This window comes from Pyrenophora tritici-repentis, chromosome 8, assembly GCF_003171515.1.
Source record: "Pyrenophora tritici-repentis strain M4 chromosome 8, whole genome shotgun sequence".
In the NCBI taxonomy this organism is placed as follows: Eukaryota; Fungi; Ascomycota; class Dothideomycetes; order Pleosporales; family Pleosporaceae; genus Pyrenophora; species Pyrenophora tritici-repentis.
The window spans coordinates 142,634-164,436 of NC_089397.1; the positions used below are offsets into that span (position 1 = coordinate 142,634).

At 53.0% G+C, this 21,803-nt stretch overlaps 9 protein-coding genes across 9 annotated transcripts; 4 read left to right on the plus strand and 5 right to left on the minus strand.

Annotated features, from left to right (window-relative positions):
* Positions 1–687: 687 nt before the first annotated feature.
* Positions 688–813, plus strand: PtrM4_135240 (uncharacterized protein; the record flags this gene model as incomplete). Its single annotated transcript, XM_066109244.1, has 1 exon — positions 688–813. The coding sequence occupies one exon, from the start codon at positions 688–690 to the stop codon at positions 811–813; it is 126 nt and encodes a 41-aa protein (XP_065960166.1).
* A 681-nt stretch (positions 814–1,494) lies between these two features.
* Positions 1,495–3,356, plus strand: PtrM4_135250 (uncharacterized protein; the record flags this gene model as incomplete). The annotated part of the gene is made up of 2 exons (XM_001938394.2): positions 1,495–2,988; positions 3,039–3,356. The coding sequence occupies 2 exons, from the start codon at positions 1,495–1,497 to the stop codon at positions 3,354–3,356; spliced, it is 1,812 nt and encodes a 603-aa protein (XP_001938429.2).
* Positions 3,357–4,386: 1,030 nt separating this feature from the next.
* PtrM4_135260 (ATP-synt-E domain containing protein) lies at positions 4,387–4,902 on the minus strand (the record flags this gene model as incomplete). The annotated part of the gene is made up of 3 exons (XM_001938393.2): positions 4,387–4,451; positions 4,550–4,736; positions 4,879–4,902. 3 exons carry the CDS (start codon positions 4,900–4,902, stop codon positions 4,387–4,389), a joined length of 276 nt encoding a protein of 91 aa, XP_001938428.1.
* Positions 4,903–5,386: 484 nt separating this feature from the next.
* Positions 5,387–7,828, plus strand: PtrM4_135270 (WD40 repeat protein; the record flags this gene model as incomplete). Its single annotated transcript, XM_001938392.1, has 4 exons — positions 5,387–5,512; positions 5,562–6,416; positions 6,467–7,507; positions 7,751–7,828. 4 exons carry the CDS (start codon positions 5,387–5,389, stop codon positions 7,826–7,828), a joined length of 2,100 nt encoding a protein of 699 aa, XP_001938427.1.
* A 958-nt stretch (positions 7,829–8,786) lies between these two features.
* On the minus strand, positions 8,787–9,413 carry PtrM4_135280 (uncharacterized protein; the record flags this gene model as incomplete). The annotated part of the gene is made up of 2 exons (XM_001938391.2): positions 8,787–8,791; positions 9,005–9,413. 2 exons carry the CDS (start codon positions 9,411–9,413, stop codon positions 8,787–8,789), a joined length of 414 nt encoding a protein of 137 aa, XP_001938426.2.
* Positions 9,414–10,580: 1,167 nt separating this feature from the next.
* Positions 10,581–12,026, minus strand: PtrM4_135290 (Fungal-trans multi-domain protein; the record flags this gene model as incomplete). Its single annotated transcript, XM_001938389.2, has 1 exon — positions 10,581–12,026. One exon carries the CDS (start codon positions 12,024–12,026, stop codon positions 10,581–10,583), a length of 1,446 nt encoding a protein of 481 aa, XP_001938424.2.
* Positions 12,027–12,549: 523 nt separating this feature from the next.
* Positions 12,550–13,872, plus strand: PtrM4_135300 (NAD-binding Rossmann fold oxidoreductase family protein; the record flags this gene model as incomplete). Its single annotated transcript, XM_001938388.1, has 1 exon — positions 12,550–13,872. The coding sequence occupies one exon, from the start codon at positions 12,550–12,552 to the stop codon at positions 13,870–13,872; it is 1,323 nt and encodes a 440-aa protein (XP_001938423.1).
* A 4,014-nt stretch (positions 13,873–17,886) lies between these two features.
* PtrM4_135310 (GPI-anchored multi-domain protein) lies at positions 17,887–18,581 on the minus strand (the record flags this gene model as incomplete). The annotated part of the gene is made up of 2 exons (XM_001938386.1): positions 17,887–18,332; positions 18,386–18,581. 2 exons carry the CDS (start codon positions 18,579–18,581, stop codon positions 17,887–17,889), a joined length of 642 nt encoding a protein of 213 aa, XP_001938421.1.
* Positions 18,582–20,867: 2,286 nt separating this feature from the next.
* Positions 20,868–21,591, minus strand: PtrM4_135320 (uncharacterized protein; the record flags this gene model as incomplete). Its single annotated transcript, XM_066109245.1, is given in 3 exon segments — positions 20,868–20,939; positions 20,959–21,191; positions 21,360–21,591. The coding sequence occupies 3 exon segments, from the start codon at positions 21,589–21,591 to the stop codon at positions 20,868–20,870; spliced, it is 537 nt and encodes a 178-aa protein (XP_065960167.1).
* Positions 21,592–21,803: the final 212 nt, after the last annotated feature.

Consider the following 21,803-nt stretch of genomic DNA (forward strand, 5'->3'; position numbering starts at 1 on the left):
AGTTGGTGTAAGCAAATGTGGGCGCTACTGTAGTCTGCAAAGCCAGGCTGCGACTCTTGCGTTGTACCCCAGTCTGTACAGGTGGCAGGCCCCAGTCCCGCCTCACCAAAAAAAAGTGCTGACATGGCGTCTGAGCTGGCGGTGTAACTCTTTGACTTGTCTGCATACGCTGTCCTAGTTTGTGTGTACCATATTAGGCCTTGGAGCCGAGCTGCATGCGTCGGCAACGTCGCGTGTAGTGGCGTTTGTAGGGCTCGCGACCAAGGACCGTGGGCAGCCTCGTGCTCACTGTGTGCAGCACGGATGTGCTTGTAGAGATTGTCCACGCCGTCTCTCCTTTTATGCGAAAAGCATTTACGGCGTTTTATAAAATTAAGGAGACATGTGAAGTAGACGTGGGGTGGAATTGCGATGCTGTCACGTGCCCATCATCAAACCTTGGAACTTTCAAGCGAAGTGACGACGGAGCTGCAGCAAAGGCAGTCCCATCACGAGCCTCTGTTCCCAACGAAGCACCCATCAGCCACGTCAACTCCGCCGACTCAACCTCTGCATCATCCGCAGCTTGCTCCTGCACCCCTCAACTCGACTTCCAGCTTTCACAACCTCTGGTAGTGTTGTCTGGCTGCTCAACATCTACTCGGCCCATCAAGGAGCGAAGAAACGACTCACACACAAACCAGCGCCATGGCGTCGCTGGGCGAGGAGCTCCTCAACATTGTCAACAGGCTGCAGGACTTGGTCTTCAATACGATTGGAAATGATTCCCTAGATTTACCCCAGATTGTACGTGCGCCCCAGCCAGCAAAGTGAATGCGGTGAGCGCAGAGCAGATTTTTGGACCGACGAGGATGCCACGCAGACAAAGACTTCAATACTGACCCCCGCAGGTTGTCGTCGGTTCACAATCGTCGGGAAAATCATCCGTGCTCGAGAACATTGTCGGCAAAGATTTCCTCCCCCGTGGGAGCGGCATCGTCACACGCCGACCGCTTATTCTGCAACTCATCAACCTCCCCAGTGAACGCGACGAAGACGACGATGACGAGGTCCACGTCCCACATACCCCAGCGAGTGTTGCCGGTCAGCAGGAGTGGGGAGAGTTCCTGCACATTCCCGGCCAGCGCTTCTACGACTTTGCCGACGTCAAGCGCGAGATTGAGAACGAGACGTCGAGAATAGCAGGAAACAACAAGGGCATCAACAGGCAGCCTATAAACCTCAAAATCTACTCGCCGCACGTGCTCAGCTTGACGCTCGTTGATTTGCCTGGTTTGACAAAGGTGGGCGAAGGATTGTAACTTTTTGCCAGGCACATTGAGCTAACCACTGCAGGTGCCCATTGGCGACCAGCCCTCGGACATTGAGAAGCAGACGCGGAACCTTATCACCGAGTACATTGCAAAGCCCAACAGTGTCATTCTCGCCGTCTCCCCCGCCAACGTCGATCTCGTCAACTCGGAAGCTCTCAAGTTGGCCCGACATGTCGACCCCATGGGCAAGAGGACGATTGGTGTCCTTACCAAGCTGGATCTCATGGACCACGGAACAAACGCCATGGATATTCTCTCCGGCCGTGTATACCCCCTCAAACTTGGTTTCATTGGTATCGTCAACCGATCACAACAGGACATCCAGGGCAACAAGTCGCTTTCCGATGCCCTCCAGGCTGAGCGCGACTTTTTCAGACACCACCCCGCCTACCGGAATATGGCAAACCGATGTGGTACCCAGCTGCTTGCCAAGAGCCTTAACCAGACCCTCATGGCTCACATCCGTGATCGGTTACCCGACATCAAGGCCCGCCTCAACACTCTTATGGGACAAACACAGCAGGAGCTTGCAAGCTACGGTGATGTTGCCTTTACTGGCAAAGAGCACCGTGGCTCTCTCATCCTACAGCTCATGACCCGCTTCGCCTCTTCCTTCATCTCTTCCATCGACGGTACCTCTACCGAAATCTCGACCAAGGAGCTGTGCGGTGGTGCACGGATATACTACATCTTCAACTCTGTCTTTGGCAACTCTCTCGAGCAAGTCGACCCCACTCAGAACCTTTCCGTGCTGGACATCCGGACGGCAATTCGCAACTCGACCGGTCCCCGTCCAAGTCTGTTCGTGCCTGAATTGGCTTTTGATCTTCTCGTGAAGCCTCAGATTAAGCTTTTGGAGATTCCTAGCCAACGCTGTGTAGAACTTGTATACGAAGAGCTCATCAAGATCTGCCATACCTGCGGCTCCACCGAGTTGACCAGGTACCCAAGGCTGCAGGGCAAGCTCATCGAAGTCGTCTCTGATCTTCTGCGAGAACAACTCGGCCCTTGCTCTGGATATGTCGCTTCTCTCATTGACATTCAAAGAGCGTACATCAACACAAATCACCCCAACTTCCTCGGGGCTGCTGCCGCCATGTCTTCTGTCATCAACGACAAGGAGCAACGGGAGAAGAAGATTGCAATGGAGGCCGAGAAGAAGAGGCGAGAACAGAGGAGGATAAAAGAACTGCAAAATGGTACCAACGGAGAGTCAAACGAAGAGGGCGAAGGTGGTGAAACACTGAAAGCGCTTCCTCTCCGAAAACACCAGTCTCAGACCAGCCGCAGCATGTCACCAGCGGTTGGACGTATGATGAACGGCTCTCAAAGTACAACAGCAGCACTTAACAGCCGCAACCGGTCGCCTCCTGGTACCGCCCGCGACAGTTTCCTGAACTACTTTTTCAGCAAAGACAGCAACAATGCATATGCCAACCCACAACAGGCAGCACAGGCAGCCCTTGACAACCGTCCCGGCAGCCGGCACGTCAGCCAAAACAGTGAACCCAGTTTTGCACAAAGCATTCGGAGAGGCGACAACAAGCAGCCAGCACATGTTTTGGCCATGATGCCTCCGGACTCGTCGGATGACTATGACGCCCCATTGAGTGCTGCATTTTCTGCACCTCGAAGTCCAAGTGTAGGACCACAAGAGAACTACGAAGGCGGATTTGTAAGTCCACACCCTTGATGATGTTTTATTCTTGTACTAATACTCGATAGCCATCAAACCCCGAACAAGCACCCGCTCTTACAGAACGCGAAGCCCTCGAGACAGAGCTTATCCGCCGCCTCATCTCGTCATACTTCAACATTGTCCGGGAGACAGTGGCGGATCAGGTGCCAAAGGCCATTATGCATCTCCTCGTCAACCACTCAAAGGACGTGGTACAAAATAGGCTCGTCTCAACGCTGTACAAAGAAGACCTGTTCCAGGAGCTTCTGTACGAGGATGATACCATCAAAGCCGAGCGCGAGAAGTGCGAGAAGCTGCTCAAGACATACAAGGAAGCAGCCAAGATTGTGGGCGAGGTTTTGTAAAAAAAAACAAGAATAAGGAAAACGGGACGATTAGTGTTTGGGTAATTGAAACGAACGGACGGAACCGTCATTTACGGGTTCTAGTCAGTGTAGGCTTTTTTGGAAGACGTGTGCAACTACGACGGGTACCTTTTTTCCACTCTCGTTTCCTCCCCCCTCCTTCGCCCTTTTCTTCGCCGGCTGGCTGGAATTATCCAGGATTGGCGTAGTCGGCTCGGCTCGGTTTGGTATGGTGGGGAGGGGTAAAAAAGAGTGAAAAGGCTCACGAAAGCGTGTGTGTTGTGTGGAGGGGTGCAATTCACTTTTTGCTCTCTCTCCTCTTCTACAACGCTTTGTTTACAACTCATTTCTACTCTTCTGTTACCCTGCTTGCTATTTTTTCTTCTAGTAGTAAAAGGGTTGCAGGGCGTTTTCTGTGTGGCTCCGCTTCATCTTTCGTTTTTTTTGGTTTAAGTTCGTTTGGTTTGGTTTGGCTGGTGTGTAGTAGTCACGTTACCTGCGGGTTGCGTGCGCTAGACGAGACAGACAAGCAGACAGACGGACAGACAGACAGACATACAGATGAGAAACCGTGTATAGAATATATCGTCTTGAGACATGTAAAAATTGTGTTCTTGTGGTGGTGGTGACATAGCTACGATGGTGGGGCTAACGATAATCACGTTATCACGACATGGCAATGACGTGGTGGTGATTACATATGTACCCCAACTTGAGCATGATGTATGTTTATATTGGAGAGAGAGAGAGAGAGAGAGAGAGGAACGTGACCTCGAACCAAAACCCCGTTCGTCTATATTGTACATTGCAAGGTACAGAGTACAGAAGATTTGGTATCTCATAGCTGTTCGTACCACAATTGACTACCACTACTACTTGTTTCTCACCCACTCGACTGGCGTTAGTTAGGGTGTGAGGAAGATAACGCGGCCGGCTTTGATAACCCCCGCCGTGCTAACCAACTTCACACACACATAAGGGAACAGAGTTCTTCTTCTTCTTCTTTGTTGTCGAAAGCGAAGAATTACGTTTATTTGTCGGTTATGCCGAGGAGGGCGTGGAGGTCGGCGTTGGGGTCTTTTGGGTCTGCGTTTGCTGTTGCGGGGAGTTGTTAGCACATGTATGTCATTTCTGTAATGTAATGTAGTCGCTTCTTCCAGTGTGAAGGTAGCTTCAGGACAGACATGACGTACCTCCCGAAGACTTCTTTGGCTGTTCTGAAGGGTGGTCTCGTGCCCATTGCTCTTTCGCTTGCCTAATCAGCGATTCCTTGTGTTGCCAGTCCTTTTGCGCGGCCTTTGCTCGGTCGGCGGCCGAGAGAGAGAGTTGGTGGTAGGCGCCGTAGAAGACTCCGAAGCCGAGGGCGGACCATCGGAGTACCTGTGAAGAGGATGGGTTAGCGTTTTGATGCTTTTGTCATCATCTCTGGGATGCCTGTATCGCATGACATGTCTCCAGCAAATCGCTTTGATAAGTGAGGTGCGACAAGACTTGTATCTTCCATGGGAATTGGAGGGCGTACATTAACACCGACTGACGTAGACATGGTGACGGCTGCTTTGTTTTTGTGGATGTGCGAGGGGAACCTTTGGATGAGCGCGGGCGGCCTCGTATATGTTCCAATGGCAAGTATTCCGGATCAGCGATGATGACTACACCGCTTTGTGGGGTCCGGAGAGGGGGACTCGGGCGTCGGGGCGGGATGCGGGATGTTGGGCGTTGGAGCTGTGAAAGTTGAGGTTGGCCCTGGGCGCAAGATTTGGTCGGCATTGTCTCGCTGCGAGCTAGTGCCCTCGTCCCTGAACAACAGCTTGGCGCGACGGGAACACACAACTTACGGAAGACGCGCCTGCTTACTTTACCCGGTCCTCTTTCTTGTTTTTTTAATTTTTTTAGTGAAAGACAAATACTTCGGCGTGGATAAGAGCGATAGGCGCACGGTATACGAATTGCTATTGTGACTGACTTGTCGGTCTCGCAACCCTGACATTCCATCCCACCCTCGCACATCTTCCGCCATGGAGTCCACAATGCAGCAACGGCGGGAGGAGATTCTCGCCAAAAAGGCCAAACTCGCTGAGCTGAAGCGCCAGCGCGAACTGAGGAGAGCCGAGAGTGCGAGCAGACAGTCCATGACTGGTAGTCCTTTGGGAGAAGTAGGGACACGTACTCTGGTGGTTACCCAACGACTAACCCGCATGTCAGGTCCTTTCGCCAACACCCAGACGCAGCGAAGATCTCGACCGCAGGACCGATGTCACCAACCTCATCAATAGCATTCTGGGGGAAAGCAGGCCCGGCTCCACCCAACCTGGCTCTCCAGCAGGCCCCGGCCGAGCGACCCGGCCAACTTCAGTTGTCAGTGCAGGTCAACTTAGTAGCGACAATGAGTCGTCGAGCTTCCATCCCTCGGCCGGTATGGTCGACCGAGAGATGCAGACGCTCTCCATAGGCCCGTTAGCGACAGTGTACGAGTTCGATGGCCAGGTGACCAACGAAGTCAAGAAGGAAAAGGAGATCATCACGTACAGCAAGGGTGTGCAGGCATGCATAGACTGGAGTCCGTCAAAGGACAGGGGTGTTGGAGGTAGTGATACCGAGCGTGACGAGAGCCCCACGCGCTCACCCAAGAGCAAGAGGCTGAGTCGGAGACAAAAGGAAAAGGACGAGGAGATTCGGTTGCAGCTGCGCAGGGAGATTGAGGAGGAAATCAAAGCCGCCCAACAAGCGCCTCAGGATGGCGCACCGCAACCAGGCTCGGAAGAAAACTTCCCATTTAAGACGCTTAGCAACGAGGAATTGACCGCCGTGGAGAACTCGGAAGAGTTCATTGGCTTCGTGGAGCGGAGTACAAAGGTCCTTGAACGAGCGCTCGACCAGCAGTTGGGATACGATATCCTAGCAGACTATGCAAATGGTGGTGTGGGTGTCGACGATGACGACGAGGGCTACGGTTCGAGCGGCGGCAAGAAGGGTCGGCGGATAAAGGAGATTGCACAGTTCTGGGACGAGCGGTGGAGCAAGAAGAGGATGATTTCTGATCTGGGCTTCTCAACAAAGGTATGAGGTACTACTGTGTATTGTTGCCATGTCATTAACATGCTTTGTAGTTTCCAGAACTCGTCCTCGCATCCTATACGAAGAACCCGTCGGCGCCGCATGACCCAGACGGTCTCGTTCAAGTGTGGAACTTGCACATGCACGACCGACCCGAGTACATATTCCATGCCCAGTCGGATATTCTGACTGCAAAGTTCTCTCCGTTCCATCCAAACCTCATCGTTGGTGGTGCATACTCGGGCCAAGTACTGCTATGGGATACTCGTGCAAAGTCGGCACCGGTACAAAAGACGCCGCTCACAGGTTCGGGACATACCCATCCAGTCTACTCACTTGACATTGTCGGAACCCAAAACGCGAACAACATCATCTCCTGTTCAACCGACGGCGTCGTATGTGGTTGGACTGTCGACATGCTCTCACAGCCACAAGAGTTCCTCGAATTGACCTCACCGCCGCCTGCAAAGACGGATGACATGGCCGTAACCGCCATTGCCTTTCCTCAATCAGATCCCACCTACTTCCTCGCTGGCACAGAAGAAGGCTCCATCTACCCCTGCCACCGCTACGACCGTGCAGGTGCAAAAGCCGGTGTAGACGGCCGCGTCAAGTACGCCGGCCACGCCGCACCCGTCATGAGCCTTGACTTCCATCCCGCAAAGGGCCAAATCGACCTCGGCGACCTTGTCCTCTCATCCAGCGTCGACTGGAGCGTCAAGCTCTGGAAAGTCCGTCCTCCAGCCGCAACCGGCGCAACCAACCCCACCCTCCCCGGCGCCACCCAACAAGTCACACCCGTCCTCGACATCGCGCGCGAAGATCTCGTCTACGACGTCCGCTGGTCCCCCGTCAAACCCTCCGTCTTCGCCCTCGTCGACGGCGCAGGCAGCCTGGAAGTCTGGGACATCAACGTCGATATCGAAGTACCCGTCCAGTCTGTCAAGCCCAGTGATGGCAAACGCGGCGCTTTTACTAATATGCCGACGGGCCTGGGCTACATGAATCGCAGTCTGAATAAGCTGGCTTGGGAGCGCAATGAGGGTAGGCGTGTGGCTGTTGGCGGTATGGATGGCGTGGTCACGGTGTTTGAGGTTGGTGATGATTTGGGGGGCGTGCAGACGAGGAGTGAGGAGTGGAGTGGGGTTAAGCGGTTGGTGGGCAGGTTGGAGGGGCACGGGGAGGGGGTTAATGGGAAGGGATGATGATGGGGGGAATGTGGTGGGGTGGAGTGGTCTATGGGAGAGTGATGTATGGGCTGGGCTGGGCTTGTGGGCATATGGTGCTTCGAATACCCCAATTGTTTTCATTACTTTTGCTTCTACTTACTTTTGTAGCGTAGCGGGATGGAGCGCGCCGAACGCATCATCGTCATCATCATTCTCTATGGTACCGCTGGTTTGTGGGAGGAGTGAGAGTTGTTTTCGACTCTATTCATGTCGGATGTAAAATCATACCCCCCACAATACCGTTTTCCAATTCAATTTCAAGTTTTTACTTGCTTGTTTCTTGTCCCATCACATATACGTACGTGTGTACTCGCCGCTGCCGTCGCCGTCGTCGTACTCGTACACAGTTGTGGCGGTGCATGCATGTAATTATCCAGTCACACGACATACTGCAGTTCCCAGTCGTCAATCGTCAGTTCTTCTGCCGTGTCACTGTCACTGTCGAAAGCCCAAACTGTCAAGACAAGTCCCGGCCCGCTAGCTAGCGTGGTAGAAGGAAACCCGGCACCGGCACCAATCCAGCCCCACTAACGACACCGCCACGGGAAACGCCACACAGGTTTCTTACATCATCGATTTGAGGGAGCGTGAGAACAGGTTTCTGTGACTGAAAACGCGTGGGATTACGACGGCATGATGGGATGATTGGGTTTTTGTGCTCTTGCTTGCTTAGGGAGGGAGAGCGTGTCTGGCTGGCCTGTTTCTGTGGCGTGTGCAAAAAGGATCGGCAGATTCATGCAGTATGTGTGGTTCAAGCTGTTCGCCACACCTTTTTCTTGTCGCGGATGTAGATGGCTGGGGTGCGGGTGCAGGTGGGTAAGTTAGTGGGTAGTGGGTAGCGAAACTAGCTGGGGGGAGCTGTATGTTTAAGGTGTTGAGCTGTGGCTCGTTGCTTGTTCTTTCTCGTGCTATTTCTCGGTCTATTTCTCGACCACATTTCCCTTCCGATGAAGTGAGAAACAGAAATATGCTGAGTGTCCTACTCACGCTGTTACCGGGTGTGCGGGTGTGGTGGCCTGGGTTGCAGGAGGTAGAGAAGGATAATGAGAAAATGTACGTATAAACTTTGCTAGGTGATATACTAGGTACAAGGTATTTCTGTTGTTGGATCAATTGATAACTAGAAGAAGGCTAATACTCTGATTCAATCTAGTGCATTAACATCCTGTACCTCGACCATAAAATCTTACTTCCCCTGCACCACCCAAAACTCAACATGTCTCTGCGATCAACACCTCTACCTTAATACATGTCTCGAAAACTACGCCTCACTCCTACCATCGCATCCCGATCGCGTAATCATCGAAATTACGACAGATGAACACTGTCGCGCCGCTGGTAGCGTCACCGCGGAACGCGTACGCCGGGTCCACGAGCAGCAGCGCAGGCAGATTGGCAGTTTGATATCGAGTATTGTGGGCGATGTGTCATCTGTGTTGTCGAGCAAGGGTGTTACGGTGCCGACGGCGGTGATTGAGAGTGTAGCGGGGAGTGTGCTTGGGGCGTTGCCGACGGGAGGATCGGTGGATGCGACGAGTATTGCGGCGGAGGTTACGGCGTCGAGTAGTAGCACGGTTGTGACGAGTTCTGCTGCCACTGGATTGGCATCATCTTCAGACAGTACGCCGAAGACGACACAGAGATTCAGTTCATCGACCGCCGTTGCGAATCCCGCATCCTCGTCGAAATCCAGTTCAGGCCCATCGACTGGACTCATCGCTGGTGTGGTAGTAGGGGGAATCGCGGCATTGGCTTTGATTGGAATCTTCATTTTACTCCTGCTTCGGCATAGGAAGAAGAAGGCATCTAGAACCGCAAGTGTCGCGGATAAAGAAGCAAGTGCGACAATGTCTTCTTCGTCAGACTACCCACAACCGCCGCCGCCGCCGCCGCCCACAAACAACACTTTCCCAGCAAGACCTCTACAAACGACTTACCCGCCTACAACAACACCTCAACAAAGAACAATACCATCTACATACACCCCACCAGGAACACTCCAATCCCCCATATCCCCCCTCACTGAAGACCAACAGCCATGGCCCTCTACACCTCACACCGCAGTCACATCACCAATTACACCAACACCAGCAGCCAGATACTCACCTTCTTCCTACGGCAACGGCGATGAAGACGATGAAAAACCATCCCAACACCACCAGTTTTACGATGCAAAAGTTCCGCTGGGCAATGAGATGCCGACGCAGGCTAATGTTTGGGAGATTGGAGGGAGGGAGATACCGAGGCCGAGTGAGTTGGAGGCGGGGGAGAGGGATGGGTTGGATTTGGGGGATGTGGGTGGGGGGCAGGGAGTGATGAGTTCGGAAGGTGGGGATGGAATTGGAAGTGACGAAGAGAAGGTTAAGAGAGATGGGAGTGGTGGGGTGGGTGTAGCGTTATAGTACATAATTACAGAACACCACTTAATGTGATGAACATGTCAAAAAACCCTTTTCCTGTGAGTTTTGCTTGTGAAGCTATGATGCCACATAGTCAAAACTACCTGTCAAGTCCCAATCAAACCAATCCTGAAAAGTCCAGTCTATCTGCGAGTAGGAAGTATCTATCCCCGGCCAAATCTCCGTCAGCTGTCTCTGGAAGACTTCGTTGTTATACGGAAGACGAGGTTCCTGCGGTAATGTTGTCGTACTATCCTGCACAGCCACGACGACAGTATCAGAAGCCGACGTATGTCCATGCTCTGGAACGATACCAACAGAGCATCCACTCGCGGCCGTCGTACTTCTTGTACCAGAATCTCTCCCACTCCCATCTCCATCCACCAACCCATCCAAAGCCCCCGACTCAATAACCCCCCCAAAGCCTCTCCGCCAACCTCCCCACCCCCCTAACACTCGTCCACCTCCTCCCCAGCCCATCAAGTACCTCACAGCACCGCCGCAAATCCTCACACGCCGCACCTATCCCACGCTCCCCATCATGCAACGCGCGGTATATCACCGTCGTAGACATGGACATTGCATACGGGACCAGCGGTAACGGGGGGAAATGCGTCGATGCCTTCATTAGAAACGAGATCGAGGACGCGATGGGCAGAGGTGAAGCGGCGGGAGTATTGTACGCTACCTGGGCCGCTGTAGCGACAAGATAGCATGGCGGCGACATGATACCATGTTTCTAGATAAACTGCTTCTGGTAAGTACGACGTACGAGAAATGGAGAGGAATGATATCATACGTCTATGCGCCCTATGAAACCCCTCAAAATCCACATCCCTCACAACATCCTCCAGCTGCGGAAACACCGCACAACTATCCACCGCAGCCCTAGCACCAGCTTTATACGCCTTGGTAGCCACCGTCATCAAATCCCCCAAACCCAGCGCTACAGCCATGATTTGTGAGCGGTAGTTCCCCTTTTCTGGTACTATACGCTCGATACCTACGTCTGCGTCGTCGATAAAGAACGGCGCTGCGGCCATGATCGGTTTGCCCAAGCGGTCGAAGTTGCGGAGTGACCACCACAGATACTCGCACCGCTCTTTGTCGGGGCTGTCTGGTATCTTCAGATGGATACCTAGGGACCATGCTTCACAGATTGCCTGGGAGAGATGACTCGACGCGCGGTCTACACCTGCTAGACCGTCGTTGTGCAAGTGCATCAATGCGAGGATTTGCATCTTGGTCACACGGTCGGGCTCGAGGTCTGCTTTTATGACCGCGTCTAGGCCGGCTAGGAGTCTAGAGGCGAAGTCCAAGGGCTCGAGAAGGGGGCCGGGATCCGTGAGGCGGAGGAAGGGGGTGGCGTGTGTGGTTTTGCAGACGACGAGGCAGATTGCTCGGACGAGGTAGGCAGAGGCTTGGTTGTTGCTGTGGGAACGGAAGATGCTGGTGCCGTGGGTGATGGGGGTGAGGTCGTCTAATGTGGATATGTATAGGGGGAGGAGGGCGTCAGTGGTTGTTTTTGGTAAGATGAGGAATGCTCCTTCATCTTCGAGGTATCTTCGATGCGCATCTGATAGCGGTGGTGGAGCGGCACGGGTTTTGTGTTTTTTGTACCATGCTAAACGTCGTTGTGCTTCGTATGTTGTAGACAGGCTAGGTGTCGTGGCAGATGGTGTGGGGTGTAATGCTGTTGTATTTGCTTCCAGTATCTGAGTGCTTGGTCCTGGTTCGGCATCTTCTGATAGGGCTGCGAGAATTGATTCTGGATTGTATTCGCTTACACGGCCTGGACTTGGACTTGTCTTGCGTGCAGTCGTGCTTGGACGTTCCTGTTGTATCCGCCTACCGGTGCGCTCCACTCTTTCTATATTGCGCCTACCCACGTGGTAACATTTCTTCTTCCGTGAACGACAACTCGTACATGCAGATGCAGCCCGTTTCTTGATCGGCGTCTCACCTGACTGCCAGACAATTTGCATGATTACTGAAAACGTGTCGGGACTGTCGAGCAATGAGATTGAAAGATGGAGTCACTCGGCAACTTCCCATCTTTGGTCGGGACCACGCCTACCAATTTCGCTGGTGTAAAGTGGGTCAAATACTTGTTCAGATACTGTTGGTTGTATCGTCATGTTCGTTCCTGTGCCGACCCGAATTCGGATGGCTCCGCCTCCCCACTATTATCCATCCAGGGTGAGGTGCGGGGGATTCAACTACTAAACCCTTTCCGGGGCGGCCTGCTTGACTAATCCTCAGAATACGCTGTCAAACATATGCATATGCAGCTTCACGGGCTATCTTTCTCACGACAGGATGGATGTATTCTTGAGAATGGCTTTTGATTTGAGGATCCAGTTGTGTTGGACACGCACACGGATCCTTCACAGGTGTCACGAGAGTGCGAAGACGTGTATATAATGTCCCCAAGACTGGTCCAGTTCCGTCCTGCCGATTCACAATTGAGATTGCAAAATTTCTACTCGCCTGATCCACATCTTCACCATGACTTCTCAAATCAAGCGCTATGTCATTGTAGGCATGGGCGTCCGCTCAGCCTTTTACTACCAAAGCATCATCAAAGACTTCAAAGATGTTGCCCAAGTCGTAGGTATCTGCGATACCAACCAAACGCGCATGAAGGCTGCCAACGACCGCATTGCCGAAATCGGCGGCGAACGCGTACCCATGTACAAGGCAGAAGACTTTGACAAGATGGTCAAGGAACAAAAGGCAGACGTCGTCATTGTCACTACCATCGACCGCTTCCACCATGTCTACTGCATCCGAGCCATGGAGCTGGGCTGCGATGCCATTACTGAGAAGCCCATGACTATCGACGAAGAGAAGCTGCAGGCTATGATTGATGCGGAGAAGAAGACGGGCAAACAAGTTCGTGTTCTGTTCAACTACCGATATGCACCACATCACACCAAGATGCGCGAGCTCATCGACTCGGGTGTCATTGGCGAGATCTCAACGGTACACATGGACTGGATTCTAGATTGCGCACACGGATCCGACTTCATGCGTCGGTGGCATAGGAACAAGGATACCAGCGGTGGTATCCAGATGCACAAGTCGATCCACCACTTCGACCTAGTCCATTACTGGCTCAATACAGAGCCTGAAATGGTCTACTGTCTGGGCAGCCTGCGCTTCTACGGCCGAGAGAATGCCGAGCGACGCGGAGAAAAGAATCTCGGGGAACGCTATCTCAACAACGAAGCTGCCAAGGATGACCCTTTCGCCATACACATTGACCAGAATGCCCAGCTGAAGAAACTGTACCTTGAGGCCGAGCACGAGGATGGCTACATTCGCGACCGGAATTGCTTCGCTGATGGCATTACCATTGAAGACAATCTCTCCATGATTATCAAGTACAAGGACCAAAGTGTCATGACATACAACACCTACGCATATGCACCATGGGAAGGCTACCGCTGTGTGTTCAATGGTAGCAAAGGCCGTATTGAGATCAACGTCGTTGAAGGAGGATACTCGGCTGGTGGCGAGACGGTTACCAACGAAGGTATTGGCGACCTCGAGGCCAACTACATTCAAGGCGGGGTAGAGAAGACGAACATTGTCGTATATCCTTTGTGGGAAAAGCCGTATGTTGTTGAAGTCCAAAAGTCAGAAGGCGGACATGGCGGAGGCGATCCTCTTCTCCTGCGCGATGTGCTTGTTGGTGATACTGCAGACAACTTTAAGCGTGCTGCTTATATCCGGGATGGAGGTAATGCTGTGCTTGTCGGTGTTGGTGCGAATAAATCCATGGAGTCGGGTATGCCTGTGAAAGTGCAGGATCTTGTCAAGTGGTAGATGGAATCGAATAGGCAGGATAGAATGACAACCCGATTATCACCTGGTGATGACAACACCGCTCCAAACCCAGCGTGCACAAAACTCATCATAAATCTCAGCCAACCTAAACCCTCAGTATCAGCGTCGCACCAGCTGATACCTCTCCTAATAAGCCAAGTATCTTCCCACTCTTACGTCAGCCACACTCACCGTAGATCTGACCTGCGCCAACGCCCTGCATTATCTGTTTCTTCAAGCACCTCCGGCGCACAAGTAAGCATAATCGGGGTCCGGCAGGCGCCATCCGCCCCCATCGCACACCCATTGCGGAGAGCCGAGACGCACCAATCAGCCACGCCCTTGCGCCCAACATCACGAATCAGACCTTCAGACTAGTAAATGTTTCACCACTTTCGACACGACGACAGAAACTCTACGTCAGACTTGTGAGCACTAGCGGGCGATCGAAGCCCGCTGGTCTCGGAGTTTGTCGAAATATGTTTAATAAAATAACAAGGAGTGAGGGCGGGAAGGGGGAGACGGGAGCGGAGTTAAGGATACTGGGTTTGATTTGTTTTTCAAAGGTGGAAGGAAGGAACGGCAACGACTCCAAAAGAAAGTCAAAAACGAAGAATCCCCCTTTTTGTTTTTGTGCATTTTCTTTTCTCTTGTGTCTTGCGGAAGAAGGAAAGACACGTGCAGGCACAGAACACCTTTTAGTACCACACAACCACACACACACACACACACAAACACGCATACGTACACATTCACCAACCATGAAAAAGTCTTCTCTTCGCAAAACACTCCTCTCCCTCCTCGGTCTGACACCACACCTCTCTCGCGCGCAAACAACAACAACAGCGGCGTCATCATGGGGCACCCCCTTCACCGTCGACACACCCTCAGCATCAACAGACGCCTTACTACCGTCGTCGACTCAACAAACGCCAAGTAGTGCGGCGACGTATGCTAGTTTTCTCACTCCTCCCGCGTCGTCGCTGTCATCTACCGCGCCAACGGGTCTGGCAATTGATACTACGCCGCCTGTGCTTTCCAGACCGGCTGTTACGCTTATCAATGGGACGAATACTCGGGTTAGTGCGGGCGGCTCGAGCTCGAGTGAGGCGGTTACAAAGACTAGTGCGGAGGTAACGATGTCGATGTCGATGTCGACGACGACGACGACGGACGGTGTGAGGAGTACGATCACGTTAGCGAGTGCGAGTGGGCAGGCGACGGGGGCGGCGCGTGGGAAGGGGTATAGGAAGATGGGGTTTGTGGGCGCGGTTGCGGGGGCGGCGGGGGTGATGGCGTGGTGAGGAAGAGTGAGTGTGTGTAAGGGGTTTTGGAATAGAAGATGCTAGGTGAGGAAATGGGTTTCCAGAGAAGTTATCGGGGAGTACATGCTTGGGCGTTTAGATGATACCGAACTGGATGGTGGTACGAGTCGAGTGACGATGTAAAAGGGTACAATAGACCTCCTACATGGAGAACTATGAATGACCGTCATATTGACCTTATTCGGGCATGCACAATCGATCAAAGTCCATGTCCTGTACCCGAACCCTCCCCCAAACATCCTTTGCAACACAGCTACCCATGCAAGCCACCCGGAACCAGATCTACAGCCGCACACCACACTACACTACACCAACTCTGACCCACTACCCTACCTACCCACTCCTCCTCTTACGGTAACCACTATCCACCGCCCGAACCCCAAACCAGAAACAACGAACCCAGCCACGCGCAAACCACACCTACCTTTGCACCAAACACCCAAGCCTCGCCACATCGCCACATTCTACGCCACCAACGCCACCCTTAAGCCCTCCTGCCCCCCCCCCCAAAAGAAGCAAAACTCGGCATACGGCATCTACCTAGTCTGTATGCACACTTACTTACCACGTGCCATGTATGTACCCTGCTCCACTCTCAACCCCGACCCCGACCCGATGCACCAGTGCTAAAAGCCGAAAAAAACACACAGACTTCTCACGTGCTTTGTTTGTAAACTGTATACAGTGGGGAGGGGGAAGTTTGCATAATATTGATATGCGGTGTGTGTCTCTTTAGTCTTGTGGTATTTGAGATGTTTGGTTGATGAGGTAGAAATATGGTAGTTTGGTTCTACGGAACCTGCGGTGGTTGTGAGATAATTATGTTTTTATGTGAGATGGGAGATGGAGAGAATGTCTATGTACATACCTACCTACCTACGTTATAGTTGGGATCTCAACTAAACCCTTCACTAAACTCCACGCCAAAGAAACCACGCCTCTCCCTCCTCGCCGTCACTGTGCCGTACTCGCGCATTAGAACACGCAGTCGCTCATGCACAAGCTCATGTAAATGGACGAACCAACCCTAATTTTCCGCTTTTCACGCTTGAGCTTTGTCGTTTAGGGTTGTTCGACCCGGACGCGTGATCAAATCCCCATGCAGACGCAGACGCAGACGCAGACGCAGGGTCCAAACCCCTAATTCTCAAAGATAGTCCAGAGAACAGAAGCGCGTGACACGCAGATTTTTTGCTATGATGTGATACAGACGGCTAGGTGCTATTGCACGACATTGACAAGCTAGGACATGACAGGATGGGACGGGGTGGCTGTGGACTGTGGTATACGCCGCTCACTGTAGGTATCTTGATTCTTTGTTAGCACTAGAAAAGATCTTGTTTCCATCTACTAGCCGTGTAGATGCCGTGTGCGCATATAGTTGTAAACCGGGTAACTCCGACTAGAAGTACCTCCTCACACCGGTCAAGTCCAACACTACCTACGCACTCACGAACCAGTAGCTGCCGCGATACGAGCAAAAGCGGCATCTTGCATCTACCCCCCACATGCACCACTCTTTCCCTTCCCGCCGCCACCGACAGCCGGCTGCACCGACATGGACATGTGTGGGAGCGGTGGCGTCATAGAAGTGGAGACGTGGGTACCGGGCAAGGACATGGATCGATGGATAGGGTTGAAGATGCAGATGCAGATGCAGATGCTGGTGTCAGTGCTGGGGTTTTGCCTGTACCGTAACTAGGGACAGTGCTGGCGCTCGTAGTAATGTATCACACGCACGCACGATGCGCGCGACCGGTTGGCTGGCTGGCCATGGACACAGATGGTGTCGCGTTTGGGTGCGCGCTCCCCTGGATGAAAGTGAAAGTGAAATCAGCAGGGAGATGCTGGGGACTGTGTTATGAGTAGGAGTAGCTTCTCGAAGCTAGAGATGGGGAAAGACGTCATCGCAATCCTCCGCCAACATCGACAAAGCCTTTCCTAAAGTACGTCGCATCAACTCGGCCGCATGCATCGCGCCGCTCACCATCACGCGTACGCGCATGCGCAATCTTTGCCTCAAAGACTCCAGTCCCGCATGCGGGCGTGCGCAATGACAGCTCTTGTACCACATGGCTATAACTTTCTTGTACCACAGTCCTGGAACGCACGTCACCAGATGACGGATGCGGTACGAGGCGGATATCGGACATGTTTTGCAGGTGGGTGACACGTCTGACGTCTGTGGTACGAAGATGGAATAGACCGAGGGGAAGACAGGTCCAAGGCAAGGCAAGGCAAGGTGTATGACAGACAAGGGATAGATGGTATATGTCAAACACGCTGCATTACTTAGGGTAGGATGGGGTAAGGGTAAGTAGGGTAGGGTAGCATGTGAGACGTTGTGTGATTTGAGATGAAGCAACAAGGTGAGACCAAGGCACAACAATGTTGTATCTTTTATGTGTTATTGTTATTTTGCTTTGGCGTAAGACGGAAAGACGCAGGCTGTACAAGCTCTTTGCATAGCGAGCGCGGCATTAATTGAAAAAAGTTGGGAAGCGTTTCCGACTCTTTTGGCATCACGGGTGGACGTGACGGTTTCTGCTCATTGGGGGGCGGGCATGTATAGACGAGAGACGGCTCATAGTATTCTTTTTGCTAGATAAGAGCCAAAAACCTTACAAAGTACCAAGAAAAGCTTTCGCACGTCTCTGCTTCAAAGGAAAGACAAGCGCACCACCAACGCTTAAGCGAGGTAAGCGAAAGCAGCAAGAGCACCGAACATTGCAGCAAAAGGGCTGGCAGCGAGGTTGTTGCCACCGGCGGTGGTGACCTGGGGAAGAGTGCCGGAGCTGGTGCCAGTGGGGAGGTGAGTCTTTGAGAGGGTGGGGGATGAGACGGTCGAGTTTGCGCCGGAGCCCATGGTAGCGGAGGCAGAGGGCATGGCGTTGGTCATGCTGGACATCATGCTGGCCATTGCGCTGCTCATCGAGTTGGCAGGCGAAGGGGTAGGAGAAGACGAAGCAGAGCCAGAGGGCTTGGGCGAAGAAACAGGCGCGTCGGATCCGCCCTTGAGAGGGAATTGGGCAGAGTAGTTGATGACGCTTCCACGCTGGATCTGGAGCGCGTAGTCGGGCTGGCTTGGGAGGCTCTTCTCGGGGGTCCACTCGAACTTTCCACCAGTGGCGGTAGCTGGGGGTTGTTAGTATATTTGAGTCTAAGTTTGTTGAGGTGGAAGAACGTACTGGTGAGGGTTCCGACGGTGGTGAGGTCGGTCGACTTGCCCTGGCGGAGGATGAAGGTGGTTGGGGTGTCGTCGGCAGGCGAGTAGGTGATGGTGTAGGTCTGGCCGGCAACAACACCCTCAGCAGGGAAGGTGTTGATCTCAAGGGCAGCAACGGCAGCAGCAAAGGCCGCAACGGTGATGGCGAAGAAGCGCATGTTGACGAGTTTTGGAGTTTAGGTTGGGTAGGATTAGGGTATTAAGGGTAGTAGTAGTAGTAGTATCTGAAGGAGTGACTGTACAGCAGAAGCGTGCGACTTGATGGGAGTGAAGGAAAGACTTCAGGTGAGAAGGGCGCCGGCTTTAGTATAATAAAGAAACCAAGAAGCCGAGCTTACGACTACTTAGCTTTTGACCGGATCAAGAACGCCAGAGCAACGGCAGAGAGATGCAAAATTGAAGCCCGCATTTGGCCTAGGCCCGGTGCTGGGGCTAATCAAACGTTGACGCTCGACAAGGTGATTAGCGCCGTCGCCCAGTCAGACGCTTGGCCAGGATACAAGGCCAGGATACAAGCCCCTTTTTCGCCCTTCATACATGCCCTCGACGGCCCTCGACTGCAACTCGGCTAGAAGCAAAAAAGTGCATGCACATGCGTCTAGCCCTGTGGGTTGGGCCAACGCTTGGACTAGGAGTAAGTGGGAAAGACGCCCCATGTTGCATCCCGGCGCATGAGGTGCACGCCAACGGCCGCCGTACCTTTCCGCTAACTGCTTTGGGGTTAGCGGGAAGCCATTCAATAATCTGGGGAAATTCAGGGGCCTCATGTCCATTTCCTTGCACGAACATGACGGCTGGACGGGCGCATGCAAACCGACGGCTATTTCAGTCCAGTATAAAGAAAGCGCGACTGCATACCCTTTACCCTTTTGCCCGCAATGACGCGCGCCCCAGGTGACGACATGTCCAAGTAAGTTGCGCCGGTGAACAGCAAGCAATGCACAGCCATCCCATGTCCGGCATCGACATTCCCTGCCGCCTCGGCAACAAAGCAACAACGCTTCCATGCCAGGAACAAAGTTTTCCGTCGCCACAACAAGTATGCGGCCTTCTTCTCCGTTGTCCATCTCCGTTCTCATGCATTACCGACTCCAGCATACAATACAACTTTTACACTGCTGCAGGGTACTTGTCTTGTGACCGCGACAGGCGCAACCCAGCCACGGAGACAGACGTCATGCCCACCCTCATCCTGCACTGCGCCTCGAACACCACAGCACCACACACACACACACACACACACACACACACACCCCTATCGATACAAACCAACGCGATAGGATAGTCACAATCTACTGTACTTACCTCATCGATCAGCGACGGGGAACCCCCTAGTCCGCCTTTCCCTACACCGGTATCGTTTGCGCAGATTGGTGGCCGGTGCGACACCGGTGATAAGGTCCCACCACTGACACCCCATCCCATCCCATCCCATCCCATCCCATGTACTTACCGTCTTGTTCGCACACACGGCGGCCGACACGGAACAACTGTCACAAATGGGTGAAATGGACAAGACCAAAAACGGGCCGACATTGATGATGCGTCTCCACTGTAAAAAAAAAAAAGGAAATTTGACAGGGAACGCTGAGGTGAGAGAGCGGTACCGCACCCCGGGCGTCTGGGCGCCGGGGGTTGAGACGAGAGGGCCGTGTGTTGCGAAATGTTGTCATGTTTGGATGCTGTGTGGTATAGGTAAGTATACTTACACCTAAGTATAGGTAGGTATAGGTATGATATAATGACCGTGGGTTATTTGTTTTATCGATTATTCGCACACATTCTGCTATCCCCTTGGCAACTTGGTTAGTTTGCACTGCACTGCGCTGCACCTACCGAGTGTTGTGCGTAGTGCCAGGCAGGCATGACTCTCGGTAAGATGAGCTTTCAGATGGCGTATCATCCCATGCCCACCATCGTATTTGCCGCGTGGAAGTCGGTACTTTTGCGAGAACGGCGGGAGTGAACGGCTGGGCTGTTGTTATTTACGCGTGTGTTATCATCATCACTTTGTTCATTCGCTACGCACCGTTTGAAGAAATGGAAAATCTGCTTTCAACTGGTTTTGGCGAGGAGGGATGGGTGGGATAGATGAGGGTAGGTAGGTGGGTGCCTGCCGCATACAGTGACGTATATACAGTACTTTGTTGAGTCTTCCATCTCACCCGGGTATGTACAAGCGTGTGTGGATATGTGTGTGGGTGCGGAACAACACCAGTAAGCACTCACCAAGAACGCGGCAAACATCCACATGATAATGCGAGTAAGCATTGCATTTCACGAACCCTCTCAGGATGTACCTATCCGCAGATCGGGAGTTGTCTTTACACTACATTTTTCGCATCCCGTTCCATCCTACCCCATTCCATCCCAGTACCATACCCCATCCATCCAGCGAAATCTCAAATTCCATTACTTCTACTCTTCCACCCACCCACCCACACCTAAGCAAACTCACCAAAGTTGTGCTCCCACTCCATCTCCTCTTTGATGAACGTGTCCACGTCAAACGGCATCTTCTCGTCAGTGGCAAACTGCAACTCCTCGTCGTCGTCGAGTGGGGGGGGAAGGAGCCTCGTCGGCGTCGTTGCTGGTCTTTGAAGTCGGGGTTGTCTTTGCGGTAGTGTTGGTGGTGGTGGTGGTGGGTTTCTTGGGCGTGGGAGTCTTGGTCTTCTTCTTGGGGGGTGGGGTGTTGGTGTTGGAGTTGGAGTCGGAGTCGGGGGATGTGGATGTGGGTTTGCGCTTCTTGGGGGTGGTGGGGGTGGAGGCTAAAGGGGGTTAGTCTGTGTTTGGATGGAAGAGTGGGGTGTGGGATGGGATGGGAGAGGTGTGGTTTGGTGGATGGTGTAGTGGATAGTGGCAACTCCCTCATACCCATCAAGCCACCACCATCCACCCACTACCAACACCCACGACCCTCTACAAAAAACACTCACCTAACTTCTTGCCCTTACGCTGACTAGCCGGCGCAACAGGCTCAAACGCCTCGCCCTCCTCAACCCGCGCCTTGAGTTCCTTGGCCTTGGCAATGACGGCCCGGAAGTCATGCTGGAATGCACTTGCCGTCTTCTTGCCGTCGAGCGCGCTCATCATCTCGTAGTTCTTGTTGGACAGGCTGGTGGTACCGGTGCTGCAGAGGACGGCGGCGACGACGTCGGCCGAGTACATTTTTTGGCTGGCGTCGGGGGGTGGCTTTGGGTGGCATGGTGGTGATGGCGATGTGGTGGAGAGGCGAGTGCCTGGATGTGTTGTGGTGGGAGATGAGGTACGAAGAATCTCAGAGTGCGGTGTTGAGATGATGGAGGAGAGAGATGGGGGACGGGCTGAAATAGTCGGGCTCACTCCTCTTGTTGCGCGCGCATTTATGCGCGAGTGAGGCT